The 24966-nt window shown below is 53.9% G+C and overlaps 1 protein-coding gene, 1 long non-coding RNA gene and 2 other non-coding genes across 6 annotated transcripts; 3 read left to right on the top strand and 1 right to left on the bottom strand.

Moving 5' to 3' along the window:
* The first annotated feature begins 598 nt into the window (after positions 1-598).
* LOC128065177 (uncharacterized) lies at positions 599-5112 on the top strand. Of its 2 annotated transcripts, XR_008201038.1 has the most exons (6): positions 622-709; positions 1228-1282; positions 1721-1805; positions 3362-3462; positions 3576-3653; positions 4602-5112. It is a non-coding gene; the product is annotated as an uncharacterized LOC128065177 (long non-coding RNA). The 2 variants fall into 2 exon arrangements; XR_008201037.1 differs by lacking the exon at positions 1228-1282 and having other exon boundaries at positions 599-709.
* On the top strand, positions 1569-1646 carry LOC128065723 (small nucleolar RNA R38). Its single transcript, XR_008201101.1, has one exon. It is a non-coding gene; the product is annotated as a small nucleolar RNA R38 (small nucleolar RNA).
* Positions 3135-3219, top strand: LOC128065725 (small nucleolar RNA R38). The gene has a single exon (XR_008201103.1). It is a non-coding gene; the product is annotated as a small nucleolar RNA R38 (small nucleolar RNA).
* Positions 5113-5820: 708 nt separating the features above from the next.
* On the bottom strand, positions 5821-23773 carry ST6GALNAC2 (ST6 N-acetylgalactosaminide alpha-2,6-sialyltransferase 2). 2 transcript variants are annotated; one of them, XM_052657872.1, is made up of 9 exons: positions 23546-23773; positions 19603-19666; positions 15008-15182; positions 14245-14413; positions 13692-13830; positions 11452-11555; positions 9619-9807; positions 7739-7838; positions 5821-6597 (listed from the first exon to the last, which is right to left on the bottom strand). In XM_052657872.1, the coding sequence occupies exons 1-9, from the start codon at positions 23665-23667 to the stop codon at positions 6430-6432; spliced, it is 1230 nt and encodes a 409-aa protein (XP_052513832.1). In that variant the 5' UTR covers positions 23668-23773; the 3' UTR covers positions 5821-6429. The 2 variants fall into 2 exon arrangements, with proteins under 2 accessions (XP_052513832.1, XP_052513833.1); XM_052657873.1 differs by having other exon boundaries at positions 9619-9702; positions 23546-23769.
* Positions 23774-24966: the final 1193 nt, after the last annotated feature.

The raw sequence follows: 24966 nt of genomic DNA, 5'->3' as shown, positions 1-24966 counted from the left end.
GGAGTAGCACACGGTGTTACACTACTCTGTTCTTTTTGTAAAGTATAATTATTTTTGCGTGGCGCCCCTTGGGTTCAGGGGAATTTCGAGCCCGGCCCGGCCCGACCCGTCGCTCTCGGGCGTCCTCTGCCGCCCGCGCCCCAACTAAGAGCAACGGAGCGGGACGTCGAACAACGAATTCCCCGGGAATCTCCTTTTCCTTCACTAACGCAACCACCCCCTCCATGACTCTAATAAAATCCGTCGAGCAATTAACTACGAAGTCCCTCAGTCGTTCCTCTCGAAGGCCCCTCGAACTTTCTGCGGCCTCCACCACCCAGCCAATCTCGGCCGGGGACAGCCTGTTCACTCAACAGATAGCGACTTTGTGACCGAAACGACCGTCGGTCTTCGTTTTCTAACCGCCGGGGTTTCTATACAGAGCAAGCCTCCCGCCCTGGGCTCTCTACTGTCCCCAGTGGCGGCCACCATCTCACCCAGGCTTCAGAGCCTCGGGCGCCCCTCAGCGGCCGTTGACAACACTACATTTCCCAGCAGCCCTTTCTCAATAGCGCGAGAGTTCGCGCGAGACTTCCGTGAAGACTTGCGCGCAGGCGGAAACCGGCCTCCTTTTCCGATGCGGGCTGCTTGGCTGGGAGTCATGGCTTCCTCGTTGTGGTTCCAGCAAGGCCAGCAACCTCGGCCCTTTGGCCGAGGGAAGGCTGCGGAGGTGGGTAAACAGCTTATTCCTTGATACGGCGCTAGCATACTTGGCCTCTCGCTGCTCGAAGGCGAAATAGTGACGCTAGGCCTGGTTCCCCCAACCCCCACCCCCATAGGTGGTTGGGAGGATTAACTGAGATACTCGGTGAGAAAACGCTTTCCAAAGGGTGCGAGGTTTTGCTACTGAAGGGAGAGAGAGCCCAAGCCCACCTTTGACATCGCAGCGTCCCTCCTGGGGGAGAACGTCTCTTCCATCCTGCGCAGCCCCCAGGCCTCACGGCCACCCAAGCGCTGAGCTTGCAGGCCCACGGGCCCTGCTTGTCCCCAGGTCCTCCCACGGGGCAAGCTCGCAATTAACATCCAGGGTATTAACGTCTAAATATTTGGCTTCCTGTTGGAGTGCATAGAGGACAGCCCCAATCAATTTCACTTAATTCTACAGCTAGTAGTGGCGTGGTAGACTTTGTCTGGAAGGCTGCAGTTTTATAGCGACCCTTAACATGCTTAAGTTTTTATTCCCCACAGGCCTTTCCGGCATCTGCAGAGAAGCTTAGGAGTGACGAATGGAAGTCTGAAATAAGTAAGAATGCATGTAGGCAGGAACTTGGGTGGGCAGCAGAAATGAGAAAGCCGAGATGGTCTTAAGCCTGCCACGCACCGCAGCTCTGAATCCTGGCTGACTCAGGACCAGTTGGGGGGGTCCTACTCAGAATCCAGAAATGAGGATGGTCTCTGTGCCAGTGTAGTTGTGGCCACTAGGTGTCGCTGTTTGAAACCAAAGTGGATGCCACTGCATTCACGGGTAAAAGGGAGACTTGGAACTTGAGCTTTAAAGTTGATTGAGAGTTAGAAATGTTCCTTACTGGTTGAGCTGAGGATGATTTAAAGTTATCCCTGTCTGAAAAGACTTCTGTTGTGAGGAAATCTAACTTGCTGAGGCTCAACGTTTTAAATTATGTTCTTGGGAATGAATATCCTAAGTTCCTGTTAATGTGTTATCCATATTTCTCTTTTAAAGATGTAGGCTGGGGGCTTTGAAAAAAGTCACATGAAAACCATCATCCAGAGATGTAAGGATCCTTGTGATGAAATGTCTATAAATGGTAAGAGTTTTAACTTAACAGAATTGCATAGATTATGGTTCCTTTAAGTGTTGGCTTGTTAGATTTCAGAGATGTATGGGTCTTCCCACACATTAACAGCTATCTGAGAGATACTTGTGTAGGCCTTCTTGAATAGTTTTTCCTTTTAGTGCCCAGAGAAGAGAAGTAGTATGAACTCTTTCCTAGACCCCTCACCAAGTACCCTCACAGTGATTGTTACAACACTGTGAGGTAGATGTTTCCCCTATGTTGCTCCCGAGTAAGTCAACTGAATTAATGAGTTCACTTGCCCAAAGTTACACAACTAGGTTATTTTTTTTTTAAGAGCCATAAAAACATAGCTATAAGTGATTTTGGAAGGGGGACATTTTTATTAAGCTTTAATGAGATATAGTTAACAGCTGGTCATTGAGTTAGACTAGTGGTTCTCAACTAGGGGTGGAGGGTGTTGCTGGGATCCAGGCAGTAACCCTAATTACCCTATAGTGTACATGACAGGCCCCCCACCACCCCGACAAAGAACTCCCCACCCAAAATGTAGAGTTGAAGTTGAAACCCACTATTAGACTGAGACTCCAGTCTCAGCCTGTTACCAGGTAACCACACTAGCCCTTGTTTCTTCATTTCTAAAAGACAAGAGTGGTGCTTTTCAGACCTGGCTCTGCACCTGTAGAATGTTCCTGGACCCCACCTCCACCCATGCTAAGATGGGTGAGATGGCTCTAGAGTGTAGCCCAAGAATCATGTGTGGCTATTTAGGAGCAGATGTGGAGGAACAGTGAGATGATCTGATCTACTTTTAGCTCGGGGATTTTTATTACAGCAAGGTTATAGTACTGGCTATTTTTAAGTAGGTCTCAGGGCAGATCTATAATCCCTATCTTAAAGAACTGAAAGCCACATGGTCGCTCTGCAGTATCGTTTTGCACACAGAGGTGAGCAAAGGAGAAGTGACCTTGTTTGGTGTTGATTCTTCTTGGCATCAGGCACCCTTTGTGCAGCCGGCCTTCAGTGGTCTGGCTGAAAGGAGTAATCCACACTGTTTTAGACATTTTTACTGACAGCACAAAGATGCTGAAATATTTACTCGGCCACTAGACACTTTGTGCTCAGGGAGACCCTGGCTTTAAAAGGACAGGAACTGTCACCGTGTCAGGTCTGGGACGCTGGGTACAGCTAGGCACTAGATAGAAGGTTTTTGCCCTTGAGGGCAAGCACATTCTAATAAACCAGATAAGATTGAATAAGTAGGAACTTAAGGAAGTAAAGCGGAATTTGGTAAGGAAAACATGGTTTGCTTGTGCTGTGGGCTGGCAGCTGTGTGGGGAGCTGAGTCCTTGATGATGTGAAGTTATCCCTGTCTGAAGGCCAAAATAAGGCCTTTGAGTGTGGAATCTGGATATCTGAGACTCAGTTTCCCAAGTTTGCTTTAGAGAAAATTGAGGCCTGGTTTATTTGGTTTGTTTGTTTAATGCCTGAATTAACAGTGATCTGTCTGAGAGATACTTGTGTAGACCTTCTTGAATAGGTTTTCCTTTGCAATTTCCCCTCGCCAGGTACAGCCTCAGTTTGAGGCCGAAAAGGATACTCCAGAAAAAGACACCGGCTGCAGTGCTGTGGCGGCTGCCCTGGGCTCGGCGTGGAACTTTTCTCATGTGTAATAGAGGAAACCTTTGGAACAGGCCTGGGTGGATGTGCTCTGTTTCCCCTGGCCCTTGGGTTGTGCTGAGTGGCAAGGTGACTTTGACATACGTCTGTTTTCTTTGCTAGATGTCTGCAGCGTGTGAAACAGAACTGACCTGCTTTACCTAAAGCAAGTGAAACTGTTCCTCTCCCGTTGTTTGCAATGTAAGCTTTCTGTTTCTATCTTACGGGTCCAAAAGAATCCCCGCAAGCCTGTGATGGTTAGTTATCCCTGTCTGAACATCTCGACTGAGGGAAAACAGTCTGTTCTGAGGCTTAAGGGGCTGGCTCTGGGCTCTTAAAAGCAGTTCTGGCTTTATAAGGGATCAGACAGAACGCACTCCAAAGGGAGTTATGCTTATGTACCCTGCTGAGACCCCAGTCCTGGTGCTCCATCCTTCTGCCACTTGAAAACCAGTGGTGGGCTGCCCTGTCACCCTTTGGCTCTGAGGGCACAGGCTATAAGAGGTGGCAGAAATGGGCAAGTGGCCCAGATTTGGCTTATGCTCTTAACTATGGAATGAAAGAGTGCTTGTCACATATTTCAAGAAAATGAATGCGCTCTTTGAGACGGCAATGGAAGATGTGTGCCGGCTGTGGCAGTGAGCACACTTCAGGACTGTCTGATCTCTCGTCTTTTTACTGTGTCCTGACATTCAGGAAAGAAGGGGTACCGTGGCACTAGCATGGTTTCCAGGTGCCTTGTTCACGCAGGGCACTCTGCTGGGGTTAGCCCAGCTCTTGTCTGAATGGCATGGCTGGCTTGTGAGCAAGAGTAGCAGAGTGGCACTGGGCTTTGTTCCCATTGAAATGCCATGCTTGAAGTGGGCACAGATTGCCTTTCTTTTCTGTTGAAGTTGGGAGGTATGTGCAGCTCTTCATATGTAAGGTCACATATTTGTTCGGTCACCAAGGAAGCTGTATTTGGGGTGGGATTTAAAGAACCAGAAAACTGGTCCAAGCAGCCTACAGCCTAAAGCAAACATAGTGAAAGGACGTGTTAGCAAGTGGGAAGGTCTACCTGCTGGGTTACAGTCTGCTTCTGAGTGGACTTGACTGTTGTGTGGGACCCAAGTGAACCTGGAGGGGTGTTTTGTGTTTTGTTTTTTTCAGCTCTGCTGCACATCAACCCTGGCCCTTGGCAGTGAGAGCGCCGAGTCCTAACCATTGGACCCACCAGGGGATTCCCCGAACCTGTGTGTTTGACTTCAGAGGGCGTCTGAATATAAATGCCCCCAGCACTCTGTGGGTGCTCTTTACTGGGCCTTTGCACTGTCTCCTGGAAAGAGGCACTTGGGACCCACTAGCCTGCACTGAATCAGTCTACTTGTGCCTTACACACAAACACACAGGCAAAATGGTCGACTGCTTAGAATGAGTTCCTTCAGGATTGCCTCTTGTAAATTAAGGTATAACTAAGAACATTTGCACTACCACACACAGAGTTTAGGTGATCTTGGTGCAGTGGGGGGACTGCAGTGATTGTAAAATGAAGCTCACATGTACACGCTCTGTTGAAGACTAAGGGGAAACGGGTGTTCAGCCTAAAAAAACATTTCTCAGTGGATTTCTACAGTGTGTCTTGGGTTTAACTCTAAAGCAAATTAAAGCATTTAAAAGTTGACTTACTGGCATTTGTGGATTTCAGATTGAGACCTGTGATTTCTTCTGTGTATCAGCACATTCTTTTATAAATGAAAGTTTAAAGTTTCTCACTAAATCGATCTTATACAGTTGACTGGTTTGCTAACTACAGATGTGATGGGAATAGGGAAAAAATAAAATATGGGGGGAAAGGGGTCCAGGCCTCAGGAAGCCATGCTTTCTCAAGTAGCTGCTATAGTGGTTAAATCGTGAATGTCCTTTCTCTTAGTCACCTGTCTTAAAAAAGCAGCAGTGTTGTACGGAGAGGAATGACCCTTCAGAAGCAGGGGCCAGAGGCCAGGTTCTGGGTGGGAGGCTCTTGCCAGCCCGCCCTGGGGAGACCTCCCCAGCCCGCTCCACTGCCTTACGGGGTGTAGTGACACCAGACAGTCAAACCCAGGGTTTGTGTACGGAGCTGTGTAGTGGTCATTCCATCGATTTATACTTTGAAGCCCGTATAATCTAAAAGAAAGCTGCCTGTATCCAGTCAAATTATTGAAGCCTTGATAGTCAGTGTCCAGGGATGAGGGTTTGTTACCCAATAATGTCCTTTCGGTGATGGGGTGGTACTACATCCTCAGTGGGCCTTTAATCAGAGGCCAGAACTTTCTGGTGGTTCAGACTCTCCGTGTTAAACACCCTGCGTGATATACTACTTCCCCCAACACAAACACAGACACAGTGGTTATCCATTGTTTATGCAGTTAACTAATTTCAGATGACTTTTCTGCCCTCCGTGCTCCCACTTTATCAGGGGGCAGAAGTGAGTCCGTTCCCTTTTGCAGATAAACCTGTTGCAACATGTCCTTGAGGTGAACTGCTTTGGAGTCTGAGGCTGGACATGCTAGTGGGAGGATTTGGGCTGAAAAGTGCATTTGTTTCTACTGCTGCTTGACCTTCGTTAATTGAGAGGCCCTGAGCCACTCCACTGACCTAGTCAGTCCGTGCCACTGCTGGCTTGGAAATGCTCAGCTCTGAAGGATCCCTGCATGCTCCCACTGGTCAGTCTCATCTTGAGAGTGTTCCCTTCAGTTTTAAAGATGAGCCCAGCAGAGCAGTCTTTTTCCTCGACCAAGGTTGGGTTGTCTCCCTGGGCCCAGAGGAGTCTCCTTGGGTGAGCTAAGAACAAGGCAGGGTTTCCCACAAAGTATTCTTCAGTGACTGACATATCCCCTCTCTTCTGTAGGGAAGGGGGAAGGTGTGTGTCAAGGATAGAACGCACAGGAAGGTAGCTTTAGTTACTTGAGGGGCCGAGGGCCACAGCTCTGCAAAAATAAAGGTCTTGGATGTTTCTGGGTCACCGCTGGTACAACCAAAGGATGCCAGCCTTGTGCAGGTCCCTCCAAAGGGTGGCTTCCAGGGACAGGTCGTGGTTTGCGTAGAATATCAGTGGCTTCTTCATTCGATCGAAATAGTGGTCAGAAAATTTCTGGTAGTTGCTGGTGATGAATCCGTAGGCGCTAACCTGGACAAGGACAGTTAGCATTTGAATTAGCATTTGAGCTGCTGTGTGTAAAGGGCTTCCTTGGTGCTCAGATGGTAAAGTATGTGCCTGCAGTGTGGCCCCTGGAGTAGGGCATGTCAACCCACTCTGGTATTTCCTGGAGAATCCCCATGGACAGAGGTTCCTGGTGGGCTATAGTCCATGGGGTTGCAAAGAGTCAGACATGACTGAACAACTAAGCACAGTTTATAAAGTGGCAGGAACTTGGGCATAGCTGCCTCATGTGAAGGTGAGGACAACAACCGTTCTCACCCACGTTTTTGTAGCTGCCCTGTGCTTTCTGCACATTTTCTCACCCAACTAAATAATCGTAGATACTGTCCCTGTTTTACAAATGGGGAAATGGGCTCAGAAAGATAACCAAAACGTGTGTCCCCAGTCAAGCTAGTAAGTAGCTGGGCTGGGTTTTTAACTCCAGTCTGTGACACCAAAGCCATGATCATTATGCTCAAGACGGAGGCAGAAAGCCCCTTACCTCCCGCTTCCTGTTCTAATGATGACTGCAGACAGGAGAGTCCTGTGTGAAACGTGGAAAGGGGACCAGAGCCCAGTGGTGCTTGGCCTCCAGCTCTTGTGCCTGGGTCACCACTGCCTTTCCCTGAAACCTGCATCTCAGCCTCTGTCTCTGCAGCTTATGTGGGTACCACCCCAGCAAGAATTAGCTCATGGAGTGATTTCAGAGACTCCACATGTGGAAGGCTGCCCACCTCAGTTTGAGAGAATCTTCCCAAAACAGATGTCCCTACCCACTTTGGTTGAGATTTTGCTTTGACAAGAGCAGTTGGGTTGTATGTCCCTTAAACACCATGTGCAGCGGCTGCCCCGGGGCAGAGGGTGAAAGGACAAGGCCAGGGGAGGGTGGCCCTGGGGAGGAAGGCAAGACTGGGTCCAAGGCTGACCCTTAAGGGACCAAGAGCACTTCCTCCACCCCATTCTCTAGACTAGATGGCTCCTGCAGCTGAAGAGCCTTCCGCCACGGGATGGAGGCCCAGAGTCCCAGGTCTGGGCTAGCAGGCCTCAGGTAGAGGATCTCATGGATGGAATAAAGTTCCATTCACACCAGCTCTGCTGCTGTGGGCTCCTGAGAGGGCAGACCTCTTACCTGGTCACAAGTATGCAAAGCTGTCAGCAACATGAGGGCCCCAGTACTAGGCATGTATAGGTCTCCAAATTTTGTGTTAATCAACTTTGATTTCAAAAACCTGGAAGCAAAAAGAAGCATCAAAACTCAAAGACTCTGGAGGACTTCCTTGGTGGTCCAGTGACTAAGAATCTGCCTACCAGTGCAGGGGACATGGGTTCAACCCCTGGTCCAGGAAGATCCCACATGCTGAGGAGCAACTAAGCCCGTGTGCCTAGAGCCTGCACTCTGGAGAGGTCACCAAAATGAGAAGCCTGCACCCCACAGCGAAGAGTAGGCCTTGTTTGCCACAACTAGAGAAAGCCCGTGCAGTAAAGAAAACCCAGTGCAGCCAAAAAACCCCAAGACTTGTGGTCTTGCACATTAGCTTGAGGGTTGTGCCATTACACCAACTCAGGCAGGCTGGAAAACGGCAAAATTTTCTGGCCCTTCTACCCTCACCCATCTGCCATTTGGAGAAAGATGAATTATACACAAAAATCTTTGGTTGAAATAACACCTTAGGTAACAAGCAGTGAGGAGGAGGAACAGGCCCTCCTGAAGAACCATAGGTGAGACCCTTCCCTTTCTCCCGCTCTCTAGAAGCGTGAATCCAGCCTAACGTGCTTTTCCTCTCCCGCACCACAACGTCAGGGGCATAGTTGGCGTATTTAACCTGACACCTAAATTTCACCTCCAGACTGGCCAAGCAGGAGCCACATGAGGACAGAGTACACGTAGATCCTTGACTGGGCCGCTAGTGAGATGGTGCACATGTGTGCATGCACACGTACACGCTTTCAGACACCCAGATGGTCCAAAATGAGGCCACAGTATGGTGACCATGAGCCTTGACCTCAGCCCTGGGTTCTCATCTAGGCCTTGCCAGGCAAATCACCTAGCCTCTCAGCCTGTTCTTCCTCTGTTGAGTAGTCTTCAGTTTGCCTCCCAGATGCTCCTGCCACCCCTGGGCTGCTCTGGGTCTTGGGGTGCTAGCCCGGGCCTGCATGCAGTAGGCGTCCCAGCTGCAGCACCGTCACCACTTCAGGCTGGACAGATGTGCATTGCAGGGGCTGCCCTGTGTCTTGTAGGTGGTTCAGCAGCATCCCCGGCCTCTGCCCAAGGGCACTCAGGTTGCCTGCTGCTGCTAAGTCGCTTCAGTCGTGTCCGACCCTGTGCCACCCCATGCCTGGGATTCTCTAGGCAAGAATACTGGAGTGGGTTGCCATTTCCTTCTCCAGTGCACGAAAGTGGAAAGTCAAAGTGAAGTTGCTCGGTCGTGTCCAACTCTTAGCGACCCCATGGACTGCAGCCTACCAACTCTCCAGACAGGACAGTGGACCAGCCTCCTGCTGAGAACCACTGGTGGGTGGGGTGGGGGTGGAGATCTGCAGGCAGGGGTTCCCCAGGCTCCTCCCAGGGTCCTCCTGTGTTTGGGCCTGAATGCTGGCTTCTGCTAGTCCCCATACAGCCCCACACTTACGTTCCCTCTATGCCCAGCCTAAGCGTTCATGAACATTTTTGGTAAGTAAGCCTGTTGAGTTTCCTGTCTGCCTTGACTGATAGAACATCACCTCCATCAATGTGTTTAACCTGGTGGCTCAGTGGTAAAGAATCCACCTGCCAATAACGGAAGACTTGGGTTCAATCTGGGTCCAGAAGATCCCCTGGAGAAGGAAATGGTAATCAACTCCAGTATTCTTTGTGGGAGATGCCATGGACAGAGAAGCCTGGCGGGCTACCATCCATGCAGCTGTGGGTTCCATCTTCGGGGCTTAAAGCCAGCGCTGCCGGTAGGTGTGGGGCGAGTGGTGGGGGTGGGCGGGGGAGTCGCTCCCAGCACCACGCCTGCCCGCACCTACCTCTCTCTCAGGTAGCTGATGAAGTCTGGATGGAGTAGCTTGAATTTGCTGGCAGAGGAGTCCGGTCCAAAATAGGTCTGAGGCCTAGGACCCACGATAGAAGTGAACGGAGCGGCCAGAGCCGTCGTGGAGCGAGGAGAGGTGAAAGGCGCTGGGGCGGTGGCGGTGGATGGACCGGTAGGGGCGGGGCTGAGAGTAGTAGCGGGAGAACGGGGTGTAGAAGGTGGCTGGGAGCACCGTGGGCACCACGTGCGGCTTCCCGCCCACCAGGACCTCGGTGGGCGGGGTGTAGGAGAGGGAGGAGGGGGGCGTGAACAGGGCGGGGGGAGACGGGTAGGAGCAGCTGACCCGGGGGAGGTGCGGAGGGGGCGGGAGGAGAGGGAAGTACAGGGAGTCTGGGGGCTGGCGCGGGCGCAGGCGGTCCCGGGCCCGGCAGGGGAAGGAGCAGGGGAAGCACTGGTTCTGCGGGAGGGGCGAAGTAGGAGGCTGGAAGAAGGGGGTCTCTTTCATGAAGCGGGGCACGTAGGGGGCGATGTAGGACGGGATGCCCCGGATGGGCCCGAGCCCGATGTAGGAGGCCGAGGGCGCGGGGCTGTGGGCGGGGGACTTGGCGCCAGGCATGGGGGGAGTTTGGGAAGAGTTTCGGGAGAGGGATTTCAAGCCAGATTGAGAGGGAGATTTGGAGGCGGGTGGAGTGGCATTTTGCGAAGACCCTCGAGGCTGGACATGAGGGCTGGGGGTCAGGGAGGAGGCCCGGGAAGAGGGCTGTGAGGCATTTGGGGTGGCAGGGTGAGAGGGGGCACGGGAAGACCCCCGGGTAGGGGACGGAGAAGGAGCTGAGCCGCCAGAGCTGGCATAGGGCTGCTGGTTGGTATGGTTGGATCTGGACTGGGAGGGGGACTGGGCAGGGGACGGATTAGGGGAATGGGAGGGGGAGCTCATTGGTGTTGGGGAGGCTTAATGTCCACCCGATGTCTTTGAGCCAGCCCCCTCCCAGCCCCCAGGAGCCAGTCCCGTCTGGGTCCCAAAGCCCACCCCCAGGAGCGGCTGCCAGGCGATTGTTAGGTCATCAGCAGGTTGGGGCGGGGCACGGGGCAGGGCACGGGGTGAGGCACGGGGCGGGGCTGGCCTGGCCCTGGAGGGCTTAACCCCTCAGGACGCCTCAGAAGGTGTCTTTGAGGGTGGGTGAGATGTCCGGGGGCCAGAGAGACAGGAGGTCCAGTCCTTGCAGCCACAGGGGTTGGTGCAGATTTGTGAGGACCCAACTCAGGGACAAGAAATTGTCTTCAGCACCACAGGGAGAAGGTTCAGATGAGGCCCGGACATGGTTCAAAAGAGCTGGACACGGGCCTGCTGCCCAGGAAGGTGGGGGAGGACAGACAGAGGGCCCTTTGTTCCCACTCCGCAGGACACTGGGCCCACGTCCCCTGCTCTCCCATTTCATGGGCAGTCTTGGGAGGGTGCCTGCCAAGGAATGCCATGGGTCCTGGCCCCCATTCTTGGTCTCCAAACACAATGCACTCAACGGGACAGCAGGGCCAGCTGCGGACAGGCCAGCTGGGCGGGTTATGGGGACCACATCTGAAGCTGAGGGGCCAGGCCTGCCGGCCCCCATTCCAAAAGGAGTCCCTTGAACCTGCAGCCCACCTGGTCAGGAGGGTCCCTGGGGACGAGCAGCATTACTTGAGCTTTCCCGAGGAAAAAAAGAAGAGTTTACTCTTCTAATGCTCTGATGGATTCTTGGGGCCTTTCTGGCCACCTTCAGCCACCTTTCCCATCTGACAGTGGACCCGGGAGCAGTACCATGCCCTATTTCCCTGCTTGGCTGCTCACCTGTCTCCTTTATCGGTGCCCTCCGGGACAGGCACACCCAGGATGGCGGATCTCAGCATCATGTAGTCACGGATGTCCGAGGGGATGAAGATATAGCGCAGGTGCTGTCGGGGCAACAGAGAAGCAGCCCCAGTGGGGACAAGACCACGGGGACTTCCTGCTCCGAGTGGACCGCCCTCTGCCCAGCCGGGCCCCCTGCACTGGCGGGAGCATTTCCCTTCTGAGTCTGTAATTTCCACGTTCAGGTGCCCTGTTCTTTCAGGCTCCACTGAGGGTTTCAGCACTCAAACCCGTTGATACTCTTCCCTTCAAGGAGCCGTGCTCAACTGCCATTCCCTTGAGTGTGGGCTGGACTGAGGGACTAAGAATTTTTCTAATGGATAAGAAAAAGTGGGAGTAAGGAAGCGTGCGTGACCCCCTTGGAGAGGGGGTCATAAAAGACACTGGAGGAGCTTCCTTGCTCTCTGGGATTGCTCATCCTGGGTCGAGCTAGCTAGCCCATCGGGGAGGCAGTGTATTAGCCTGCAGAGGGGCCGGCATGGTGAGGGCTGTGAGGGAGCCATCTTCACCCTGGGCCAGGCGGGCCTTCTGATGACCATGGCCCCTGTCAAGCCTGACTGTGACTACTGGGAGACCCTGAGCCAAAACCACTCCGATGAGGGACTTCCCTGGTCCACTGGTTAAAACTCTACCTTCCAACACAGGGGTGCGGGTTCAATCCTTCATCAGCAAACTAGGGTCCAACATGCTGCTGGTGTGTGTATGCTTAGTTGCTTGGTCGTGTCTACCTCTTTGCAACCCTGTTGGACTGTAGCCCGCCAGGCTCCTCTAGCCATGGGATTTCCCAGGCGAAAATACTGGAGTGGGTTTCCAGGCTCCTCTGGCCATGGGATTTCCCAGGCAAGAATACTGGAGTGGGTTGCCAGGCTCCTCTGGCCATGGGATTTCCCAGGCAAGAATACTCGAGTGGGTTGCCATTTCTTTCTCCAGGGGCTCTTCCCAACCCAGGGATTGAACCTGCATCTCCTGTGTCTCCTGAATTGCAAGTGGGTTCTTTACTTGCTGAGTCATCTGGGAAGGGCATCCCTGATGGCTCAGACAGTAAAGAATCGGCCTACAATGAGGGAGACCCAGGTTGGACTCTGAGTCAGGAAGATTCCTTGGAGAAGAGAAAGGCTACCCTCTGCAGTATTCTTCCCTGGAGAATCCTATGGACAGAGGAACCTGGAGGGCTACAGTCCATAGGATCGCACAGAGTTGGACACAACTGAATCAAGTTAGCATGAACACATACAGGTTCTGTGGCTACACTAGAAATGAAACTGTGCTATCTTGTTTTATCATGAGCTAAAAGAGGCCTTGGAGCATGGATGCTATGGCTTGGACACCCCTGACGTCCCTGGTAAGAGGAGGAAGCTGCTGGAAACTCAAACCAGCCCTATCGAGGACCACAGCACCCTTATCCTGGGACCTCCCCGCTGCATGTGGGAGCCAGCCTGCTTTGGAAGGGGAAAGAAAGTGAAAGTCGCTCAGTCTTGTCTGCCTTTTTATGACCCCATAGACTATATGGTCCCTGGAATTCTGAATTCTCCAGGCCAGAATACTGGCGTGAGTAGCCTTTCCTTTCTCCAGTGGATCTTCCTGACCTGGGGATCGAAGTGGGGTCTCTTGCATCACAAGTGGATTCTTTACCAACTGAGCTCTCAGGGAAGCCCCCTAGAAGGGGAAGCATGGTGTTAGAGTATCTGGGTGTGGTTGAAAGAGCCTGGAGGCAGCAGACAGACTCAGGTTCCAGTTCACAGGTGCTGCTGTGCTGAGTGTGTGTGGGGTGGGAATGGAGGAGACACTCAGCAAATGCCCTCTGGCTGGCTGTGTGCTGCTGAGCTCTGGGTCGGGGGGTAGCTGGGGTTTGAGTCCAGCTCCACTGCCGCCCTGCTGAACGAAGGGGCCCTGAGCCTTAGTGCCCTCACCAGTAAGAGGGGGCTGATGTGGCCTCTGTAAAGTGCCTGGCACTCCATAAGCCTTCAGTAAATATTAGTCATTCACGCTCCACTCCAGAGCTTTCCTGGTCCTGAGCCACAGGGCGCTCATCACACAGGCCCTAGATCCCGGCGCACAACCTGTCCATCCACTGGGCTGGGGCTTGGGAGCCCCATGACCTGCCCCGCGGTGCGATGAGGGGGCAGACAGGAAACAACAGCGCCGACTGTCAGGGACCATGGTGCCCGTCGGAGCCTCACCTGTCCCTGCGGCACAGAGGTGAAGCCCACGTTCGAGTAGGAGATGAGGGAGTTCTTCATTGTGTTCACGGTGAAACCGTAGAAGGAGATCTTGGTGCCCACGTCATTCTCGAAGCCTTTGATCACGGCACCATTGAGTCTGGTCCAAACAGAGGCTCATCAGCCTGCTTGTGGCTACACGGTACTGCATGTTGACTTCCATCCCCAGGCTTCTGGCACTCCCTCTACCCATGGCAGCCCCAGTGCCCAGTCGCCAGCCCCATCCTGACAGCCGGGCACCTGAAGGGACACCCTGTGAAATGGGTGAAGCCAGCCCTGGCAGCTCCTTCCTCCCGGGTCCCCTGGGTTGACCACAGCCTCGTGCATCTTCAGGGTCTGTCTGCGTAATGCCCTTGTCCGTGCCTGTCCATCACAACTGCTGAGCTGCCTGAGGCCGCTGCTGCTCCATTAGCCCACGCCCTCACCTATGATGCTCCCCCCTGGGGGGCTGGCTGGGAACCAGCTCTCCACCCAGCTCCTCTCCTGCTTCCTCCCTGGCCCCTGGCCCACATACCTGAACACGTAGTCATGGGCATCAATGTTCTGACCCTGGCGGGAGCCATTCAGAATGCCTCCGTTACCCACCACGGCACACCGGATGCAGCCAGGAAGCAGCTCCCTAGAGACGGCGAACAGCCTTGCGCTCTCCGAGCCGTTCAGGAGGCTGAGGGTGGAGGTGATGGCTGTGGGACAAGGTGGGGCACCATGAGGGGCACTGGGGCCTTCTCGAGACTCTTCCTGGCACCCTGCACCTGCCTGAGGCCTGACACCAGCCCCCTCTCGAGAGGCACAGAGGGTGGAGGACGCCTGCAAAGAGGGTGGGGTGGGAGGGTTGGCTGTGGCCCCAGTCATCTCAAGAACTCAGATAACCAGTCCTCCCAAGACTTTGCTTATTCCAAAAGGAAATAATTTGGGGCCTGCGGGGCTGGGGTGGAAGGGCCGATTTAAAGTGGAGGGGGCTCTGGGTGGTCTCTCCCGGCAGCAGCCATCAGTGGGCTGTTTGAGGGCTCACAACTGCTATCCTCGGCCACCTTTGGACACTGACCATCTTTCATGCCAGGCCCCAGGAGGGCAAGAGCCGCCAGTGGCGGGGGTGGGGTGGAGCGGTAGCCAGGCCCCTCTCCTTGACCCTTGTAAAGGGTGCTTGTAGAGGGAGGGAGTCTCACAGCAGTGGTGGCGAGCCTTGAAGCCTGCCTGGGAGGAAATGAGGAGAGAGGGGCACCGTAGCCCCAAAGCAGAAGGCATGGACTAGTTAGGGCCAGAGGGCTGCAGGTTACCTTGGTGGGAGAGCCCCTGCCAGCCGTAGGGGGCTTTGTGCTGGCTCAGGCTGTCCCAGAGCTGCTGGCTGAAGAGGTCCCCTGACAGCAGCACTGGAGTGGAGAGGTTAAACAGATTCTGGAAGCGAGGGTGCCGCTGAACGGCGAGGGAAAGTGCATGTTGACAGAGCAGGTTCTGTGGGTGACAAGATAAGAGGGCTGTTTCTTTTTAAAATTTACTTATTTGGCCGCCTTGGGTCTTAGTTGCATCATGTAGGATCTCCGTGGTCAGGCCTCTCTAGGTGTGGCACGCGAGCTCTCCGGTGGCACTGTGGGCCTCGCTGCCCTGAGGTATGTGGGATCCCACTTCCCCACCCAGGGATGGAACCCACGTGCCCTACGGATTCTTAACCACTGGACCCCCAGTGTTAGTCGCTCAGTTGTGTCCGACTCTTTGTGATCCCATTGACTGTAGCCTGCCAGGCTCCCCTATCCATGGGATTCTCCAGGCAAGAATACTGGAGTGGTTGCCATTTCCTTCTCCTGGGTGGGATCTCCCCCTACCCAGGGATCAAACTCACCAGGGAAGCCCAAGGACCCCCAGGGAAGTCCCCGAGGGCTGTTCTGGAACAGCCAGGAACCTTCCAGGGAGCCCGCATACCCCACAAGAGGGCTGGGAGGGAAGCGCGCTGCCCTTCCCCCTCCAGACTTGGGCCACCCCCTAGATGTGCCAGCCAAGCTGGCCTGTACACAGTGGTCCGGTGAGGGTCAGAGAGCTTTCTGGATTTACCCTGCCCAGCTCTTCTCCCTGGATGCCATGTCTCTCGGGCCTGACGGCTCTGGACTACTACTTTACCTCACACTTGGGGGGAACTTCAGGGCACTTTCCCACAAATGGGTAAAAGCTGCCTGCCCTGTATTGGAGGAGGTCCACCCCAGGCCTTGGAATTCATCACCTTTGGTCCAAACCCTTGCCCTGGCTGTCCTTGCTGCAGTAGGGTTCATGTGGAAAGGGCTGTTGGGAAGATCTGTGATGTCTTTGACCAGCCGGTGCCTATCTTGAGTTGAATAATGTCCCCTCTCCCAATTCATGTCTGCCCCAAACCTCAGAATGTGACCTTATTTGGAAAGAGGGTCTTTGCAGATGTAATCAGTAAGGTGAGGTTATACCGTAAGGTGGCTCAGCGGTAAAGGATCCACCTGCAATGCAAAAAGGTGAAGGAGACGCGGGTTTGATCCTTGCATTGGGAAGATCCCCTGGAGGAGGGCTAGGCAACACACTCCAGCCTGGAGAATCCCATGGACAGAGGAGCCTGGTTGGCTACAGTCCATCAGGCTGCAAAGCGTCAGACATGACTGAAGTGACTGAGCCACACACATAAATGGAGTATAGCTTCCAATGTACTAAGGTGGGCCCTAAATCCAATGACTGGTATCCTTATGAGAAGGCATGTGCTAGGCTTCCCGTGGTGGCTCAGGGGTAAAGAATCCACCTGCCAGTGCAGGAGACACGAGTTCGATCCCTGATCCAGGAAGATCCCACATGCCGCGGAGCAATGAAGTCTGTGCTCCACAACTATTGACCCTGTGCTCTAGAGCCTTTCTCCGCAACTATGGAGCCCATGGGCCGCAGTGGCTGAAGTGTGTACGCCCTAGAGCCTGTGTTCTGCCTCAAAAGAAGCCACCGCAATAAGAAGCCCGTGCACCGCAGCTGGAGAGTAGCCCTCGCTCAACACCACTAGAGGAGGGCCCATGCAGCAACGAAGACGCCGCACGGCCAAAAATAAAATCATACAAAGAAGGCACGTGCTGATGGTGGGGTGCGGGCAGAGAGTGAGTGATGCAGCTCCAAGCCGGGGGACAGCTGGAGCCCCCATAAGCTGGAAGAGGCCAGGAGAGATTCTTCCCTGGAGACTTCGGAGGGCGGCTGGCCCTGCTGGATACCTGACTTCAGACTTCTGGCCTCTAGAACTGTGAGAGACTCCATTTCTCTTGTTTTAAGACACCCAAGTTGGTGGTCTTTTGTGCCAGCAGTCATAGGAAGCCTTGCAGGGGCCTCCGCACACAGCGACCTTGAAGGAGAGCATGGGTACCAGACAGGCCCCAGCCCCCTCTGCCCGCGGACCCCCGTATCAGATTCCTGAGCAGCCCCGGCCTGGGCGGGGCTATTCTTCCATTGAATGGGCTCTTGGTTAAGCTGTTGGTTTGATCAAAAGACAACGTGGGAAAGAGTTGTACAGTCATTTCTGCTGTTATGTGACATACGAATGCCTAAAAACCATCCTGCAGAACCGCAACCCAAACCACAGGGCTTTTGGGAAAAGGGACTACGAGCAGCAGAAACTCAGAAAACGATCAGTGATGCACACAATGAAGATAGAAGCAGTTTTACACACACTCACCGGTTAGGAAACATCTAGAAAAGTGAAAATGTTAGTCACTCAGTTGTGTCCGACTCTTTGCAACCCCATGGACTACAGCCCGCCAGGTTCCTCTGTCCATGGGATTCTCTAGGCAAGAATACTGGAGTGGGTAGCCATTCCCTTCTCCAGGGGATCTTCCCGACCCAGGATCAAACCCAGGTCTCCTGCATTGCACTCAGATTCTTTACCGTCTGAGTCACCAGGGAAGCCCAAGAAATAAATAAGTAGTTCTCAAAATATGGCACTTGACCTTGGAAAAGAACTGACATTTGCTTGGGGATGTGCGCTTCGGAAGGGTGGCAGTTTGGGAGTTAGCGTGAAGTGGTGGGAAGCCGGTTATAAAACATGCGATGAAGCAGATGGCTGGCTGTAGTGTGCACGTGCGTGCCTTTTGGGTATTCCTACATGATTCCCTTCGGTGGAGTATGGTTTTCTGCATTTATCAGTGTTCTGGCTGACAAAATCACTGATAAACACACACGAAATTTGGGTTCTGCTCAACTTGTTTTACCCCCACAGCAATCTTTATGGACCAAGTGCATGCTTTAAAAGCAAGCATTAAGCTGAACTTACTACATCAGTTTCACTCCTCTTCAGTTAATCATAGGGATGTTTCCCAGGGCCTCCTTTACAAGGCTCCAAGAGAAAAATCTTCAGGGCCTTCTTTATAAGGCCTCAAGAGAAAAATCTTCAGGTCTCCATATCCAGAAGGGCTGCACTTTGCTTGGGCAGCTGGCTTGCTTTTATCTCATGGATAGGGTGGCAAGCTTTCTGTCTTTGCTGTCATCACAGGGAAGCTCAGAGCCCATCTCTGACGCCCTCTGGCATATTTTTCATGCACTTATCTGACATTATTGTCTAACTTTCTTACCTTTATTTTTCCTTTACCTACTTCTTCATTTTATTCTTTCCCCCCCATGTCATATATATCCAAAAGACAAAAGCTCAAATCCTTTTGTTTTTAAATCAGATGAGGAAATATGTCAATTAGCATCAAGTAGCTCAAGGTGAAAAGGACTGTAGGAAAAGTAAAGATGACCTGGCCAAGTGCTTTAAGACGCTTGAGGCCTTTCTTCAGCCAGTCAGCCGAGTGTCCACCTGACCTCTGTTCTTGCGGCGGGGGTGGGTGGGGTCTCCATCACCTTCCGGGGGGAGCTTGCTCTGCTGCTGAGAGCTCTGCAGTCAGTCTTGCATGTGGTGAGATCTTGCCCCCATGAGACCTCAGTTAACAAGTTCCAGTGTGTTGGGCATGAACAAACAACTCTTAAACCGGGATCAGGCCAGAACTACACAGTTATCATCCCGCTCGACTACAGCCTGCAGAGAGGGTGAGGGCACCTTGCTCGGGAGTTCAGAGCCAGCCCGGGGGTCCAAGAGAGGCTTGAATCCCTATGCCACTTCTTTTCCACGGATAACCTGAGCAGGGTATCTCTGAGCCTCATTTTACTGTAAAAGCTGCCTCCCAAGCTTGGCGACAGATGTAAGTGAGAGAACGCAGGTAAAATGTGTGAGACGGCCTGTCAGGCCACGGTCAGTGTGCTCTGTTACAGAGCAGGGGAGTCCCCTGGGCTTGGTGTTTACTTCATGGTAAACAGTTTAAAGGGCTTCTCAGGTGGTGCTAGTGGTAAAGAACCCTCCTGCCGATACGGGAGACGTAAGAGATGCGGGTTTGATCCCTGGGTCTGGAAGATCCCCTGGAGGAGGGCATGGCAACCCACTCCAGTATTCTTGCCTGGAGAATCCCATGGACAGAGGGCTACAGTCCATAGGGTTGCAAACAGTCGGACACGACTGAAGTGACTTAGCACACATGCATGCTAACAGTTTAAATGTGAGTTTTACAGTAAAAAGACATTTTGAGGTGTAGAATGTAAAAATCAGAGAACTTTTAAAGATAAATCAAGATTTGCAAGAACTTTTCTGCTGGTTATACCCCAAGGAGTAAAAATGGAGCCATGTTTCTCTGCTGTTGGGGTGCAGGGACCTCAGTGGTCAGGTCTGAAGAGCTCTGGCTGGCTGGCCCCTCAGTTCTGTGCTCCATTCTCCGGGTGAGGAGGGGGATGTCGGGGGTGGGGTGGGGGGAGAGGAGGGAGGGGGATTTCCAGAGAGCTCCCGCCCAGCAGGCTCACAAAAATGTTCATTCCCATTTTTCTTTCCCCTCGTACCCAGCCACAGGGTAGCCCACCACTGTACCTTTCTTGTCCTAGAATTCGATGCCTTGGGTCCAAAGAAAGCTCGCGACGATGACGTGGTGTTCCTGGGGGAGAAGGCGGAAGTAAAGCCGGGGTCTGACCTGACCCCGGAGCGTGCTCGTCTGGTAACTCTGGAGGCTGACCGTCCATCAGGGTCTGATTTTTTATTTTTTTCCCTATGCTCTGATTCTTCCTCATCTCTTTCTCTTTGGGCACAAAATATTATCACCTTATTATGTTCTGCCTAGCCCCTTGGCAAGTGGCTGAAATGTGGAATGTACTGGAATAGTGAGATGGTGGTTAAGAGATGAAGACATAAAATAGGAAAGATTGCCAGCTCCCTGGGCTCGTGACCACCTAAGCGGTCTCCCTGTTAAGGCCCCAGAAACAAGTATTAGATCCCGGGTGCCCTGGGCCCCCTTCACCTGGCGAAAGGGGTGGGGCCAAAGCCCAACTCCATGGATTTGGGTTCCAGGGTCTCTGGAAGCCACTGAACTTCTTAGAAGCTCAGTGTCTGTGTCTGTTCAGCAGGGATGATCATGCAGGTGTGAAGATGGTCAGATTTGGGGCCTGGGACCCTTTGCTGCAGTGTTTGCATTTGGACAAACATATCCTCGAGCAACAAAACGCAAAGTAAACTACAGGGGACTGAAAGTAGCTGAGTACATGCAGCAGCTGTGGCAAATTATGGACAAAGAGATACAGGAAGACCAGACTCTGAGCAGAAGCAGGTATGCACGTTCAGCTGGCACATGGCTTACCACTAAGCCACCTCTTTGGCCTGACCCCCTGGACCCATCCCTACTGTCACCCTGTAGAAGGAACCAACTCACTGAGCCCCCCTCAACCCCAGGGAGCAAGCAAGAAAACCTGGCATTGGGTTTGCTTCCTGTTGCTGTGGCAGGGGCCCCAGTAAAGCCCTGCCTGCATTCTTGTCCGGAACCTTCAAACAGAGTCTGTGTTATCTTATGTAAGAAGGGTCTTCTAAATATTAGCTATTGTTACCTAAAGGGCAAAGGGAAGGGACCCTGTGACAGGCCTCAACGACACTGACCCTTCTGGAGGGAGGTAAGGGTCTAGGTTACTGCCCCACACCCACCTTCCAGGTGCTAGGTGGTCCCTGCACCAATGTGTGTGTGTGTGTGTGTGTGCGCGCGCGCACGTTCGCTTAGTTGTGTCTGACCCTTTGCGACCCTATGGACTGTATGTAGCATATCAGGCTCCTCTGTCCGTGGGATTTTCCAGGCAAGAAGACTGGAGTGGGTTGCCATTTCCTCCTCCAGGGGATCTTCCTGACCCAGGAATCAAACCTGCAGCTCCCGCATTAGCAGTAACATTCTTTACCACTGAGCCACCTGGGCAGAGGGCAAACAAGAAGGAACAGGAGCCCCTATCCATTCAAGAGGGTGGTCGGGCTACTGCCAGACTCCTCTCGCCTCCCCTACAACCCGGAGGGAGCAGGTGGGGAGGATCTGAGATCAGCAGTTTCGAAGGAAACAAAGGCTTCCAGTGACTTCCTTCTAGGCACCAAGACCGTTTGAGCCACAAGGGCGTCTGGACCCACCTGCCTTCAGGGTTGTGAAAGACTTTGGAAGAGCAGGCCAGAAAAAGCAGGGCGATCCTTTCCTCCACTCAACCCAGATCGGCCAACCACAAAACCCTGTAGCTCCTCTCAGAGGAGGAACTGGGACCGTGGTGCTCAGCCCAGGTGGCCTTCAGGAACCCTCAGGGAACTTTTGAAAAACACCAGAATTCTGATCGGATGGTTCTGGGTCTCCAGAACCCCCCTCCCCCCACTGTCATCCCTTCCTCCCCAGTGATTCTAACATGCAGCCAGGCTTGGAACCTGACGGAGGAACTGCTGAATGGGCAGAATAGAAACAGGAGGGAGCCTTGAATCGCTCAGGTCTCAGGAAGGCCAGCTCCTCTCCAGAGCACCCCTTCTGTTCAAGAGACTCCCCCAACACCCCCGCCCCCACCGAATCCAAAGGCTTTTAGACACCACCCTGGGAATAAGGCTTCTCCAATGGCTCAGTGGTAAAGAATCCACCTGCAATGCAGGAGACAATGGGTTTAGTCAGGAAGATCCCCTGAAGGAGGAAATGGCAACCCGCTCTAAAACGAGTCTAGAAATTCCAAGCCTGGGAACTACTGACTGGATCGATTCCACCCTCTAACCTGCAAGGAGAGCCTCATCTCCCATCTCCAGTGTGCCAGGCCTGGTCCCAGCACTTGGCTTCCCCTGGACTCCCCACTATAGCCCGGGAGGGCTGCTTTTGATTCCCAGGTGAGGGGGGTCACGTAGCTTGCTTGCCCTGCTCAGATTTCCATCCCATCTGTCCCTCTGCTTGTCCAGCTCCTAATGAGGCTGAGTCTGGACCTGGCCCCTGGAGTTTAGCTAAAATGCAAACATCACCAACACATCAAGGATATGGACAGATTGTACTAGATTTTTAAAACATGAAAGGTCTTTTTAAAAAGCTTTGTTGAGGTATAATGGATGTTCAGTCAACCTCATATGTATAGTGGTATTAGTTACTTTTGAAGGATGTTCAAATAAATGTGTTTCAAAACATCTTTACAGAAAACTGATACGGATCTGCTTTCTTTATACCCTCAGTCCTTTTCAGTCCTTCTCCTTATGCAATCAATGTCTGACTCCAAGGAGGCGAAGGTAACTTCAGGTGTTGCCAGGTAGAGCACCTTTGGTTCTAAAAGGAGGGTATGCATAATCAATGACAAGTGTGTTTCATATTGTTTTGCAACATTGGGTGCCCTTTGACTTTGTCTCCTGAATGTTTTTGGTTTTGTGTTTTAGTCGCTAAGTCCTGTCTGAGTGTCTGACTCTTTTGCGACTCCATGGACTATAGCCCGCCAGGCTCCTCTGTCCTTGGGATTTCCCAGGCAAGGATACTGGAGTGGGTTGCCATTTCCTTCTCCAGGGGATCTTCCTGATCCAGGGATTGAACCTAGGTCTCCTGCTTAGCAGGCAGATTCTTTACCACTGAACCACCTGGAGAGCCCCATTCCTGAGAGCAGACACTAATTCTGACTTCATTCCCTTTAGTGAGGACTGTGTGGGTGGAAAAGCACTGGGAAGGGAAAGCCAGGGCCCAGAGGCCTCTGCACCAGGCTGTAGGTACCCGTGGGGCCTCACAAATCCAGACGCTGGGCACAGCTCGGTCCACCTTCCGGAAGTAAAGCTAAATCCCTTTTAAGGTTTCTTCAGTAACTGGAGCCTTGACCTACCAAAGGCAGGCTCTCAGGTTTCTCCTCCTGGGGCACAAATGAAAGGAAGGTGCCCAGGGTCAGCGAGAGGGAGCGGAGCGCAGAAGGAGCAGCTCAGGGAGGGAAACTTGGATGGAGTCCAAGGTGGGCCCCGGTCCACCTCTTCACCGGATTGCGCCCGGACGGGGCTTATCAAAATAAACAATGGAACAGAGCGGGAGGAGAGAAGCGAGCCGAGCGCGGGGAGGGCAGGGACCACAGCGAGCCAGAGAGGCGCGACCTGCCGCCGCCGGACTGAGGAGCCGCGTGCAACGCTGCATCTGGGAGACTTGGGTCCCTGCCCCCAAAGTAGAATCTGAGAAATGTGACGTTAGCGAGGGACAATTAGTGGAAAGCCAGGACTGATTTTATCTGACTCCGATGTCCAAGCCAAAGTTGAACAAATGAAAGGGTTTCTAATCAGGGCTGGAGGGAAGTCAGCAGAAAGCTGTCGGGAGTGGATCTCCGGTGCGCAAAGGGCGAAGCTCCTCTTGGATCCAGCAGCAGCTGTGGGACCCCCGGCAGCACGAGTTTAACGCCGGGGCGGAGGCTCTGGGTACAAAGGGCCGCAGCCCGAGTCCCCGCGGCAAGCCTCCCCAGAGGGCACCCCGGCCCCGGGCTGGGCGCCCGGCGCGTCCCCTGCGCCCTCCGGACAGGTCCCGCGCGGCAGCTCCTACCTGGCTCCGGTGCGGGGCCCCAAGTGCAACTCCACCGCCGAGTACAGGGCGACCAGGATCCCGGAGCAGGCAGCCGCGAGCAGGAGCAGCGGCCAGAAGAGCCGGCCACGCTGGAGCCCCATGCAGCCTCGGCCCGAGGGCGTCCCGTCGGCAGCCGACCCGGGCGGAGAGGAGAGGCCCGGGTGCGCCGGGCTGGACTCCCGGAGTCGGCCGTCCGGCCCCGCCCGGCCCCGCCGCGCCTTCCCGCCCCGCCTCTCTCCCTCTGCCGGCTCCCGGCCTCTGGACGCCGCCGCACCCTTGGGGGCTGCGCGGCGGGTCCCAGAGGCGAGAGTGTCGCGCCGGCACCCAGAGCTGCCCGCGCCTCTCAGGCGCTACCCTCTGTCCTCCGCACTTGGACGGCCCAGCCCAGAGACGCCGCGAGCCGGTGTTGGGCAGGGCGCTTCCCGGTACCGTCAAGGGCGGGCGTGCGCGCGGTCCGGGGGCTATGTGGGGCCGCGGGGCGCGGGGAGACGCCGCCACCTGCCGCCTGGGCCGCGCACTGCGCCCTCGGGGGCCCCCCGGGGCCCGCGGCTTCCAGGCACCGGAGGCCCGTGGGAGGGGCGGGGAGCATGCAGGGTTAAACCCCGACCGCTCAGACCCCGGGTGAAATTGGAGGGGGTGAGGCAGGGGGCCTGCCCGGGATGGGAAGGGCAGGAGAGCTGAGGTTGTCCGTCTCTCTCATTTGGTGACTGGCCAGAGCCCTCAGTGACAATGAGTCCCTGTTACAAACCCGGGGCAACCTGGAGATCTCAGCAACCCAGAGACACCTGAAAGGTGTAGCAGACGCTCAGGTGTCACCAGGAAGGCCCGGGGAAGCCCGGGCACCCGTGCACCGGAAGCAGAGCCTTTCCAGGGGTGAGCGGTAGATGAGACACTGTATTCTCCAGTGGACATCATTCTGGCCCCAGAAACCTGTGAAATACCCTAGACCCTGAACTGTCAACAAATGCAAGGATGTCAGACACCTGCAATCCACCCACCCCCAACCCTGCCCCAGTCCTCATGTAAAGGATAAGCCTGGGTGCAGCAACAAGAATTTGTCTAATTGCAAGGCTTCTGGGAAAACTTCGTGCAGTCTCTGCTCTCCGGCAGGAGCAGGTCCTTCAGGCTCAGTTCACATTATTTAAAAAATGCTGCCCCTGGCTACACTCTTGTCAGACCTGTTAAATGGATGATTTCAAGTCTTTTAATCTTTACTGTTTTCCACCCCCCAAATCCCTGTCTCTGTTACTTATCCCTTGATCAGCACCTTCTCCCATTTCCTCAGGGGTTGATAAAACATCAGACCTCTCTCTAAGTCCCTAAGTCCCAAACCTACCCCCAGCCCCTGTGGCTCGGCCGGTGAAGAATTCAACTGCAACGCAGGAGACTGGGATTTGATC

This window comes from Budorcas taxicolor, chromosome 19, assembly GCF_023091745.1.
Source record: "Budorcas taxicolor isolate Tak-1 chromosome 19, Takin1.1, whole genome shotgun sequence".
In the NCBI taxonomy this organism is placed as follows: domain Eukaryota; kingdom Metazoa; phylum Chordata; class Mammalia; order Artiodactyla; family Bovidae; genus Budorcas; species Budorcas taxicolor.
This window is presented reverse-complemented; position numbering and strand designations above follow the sequence as displayed.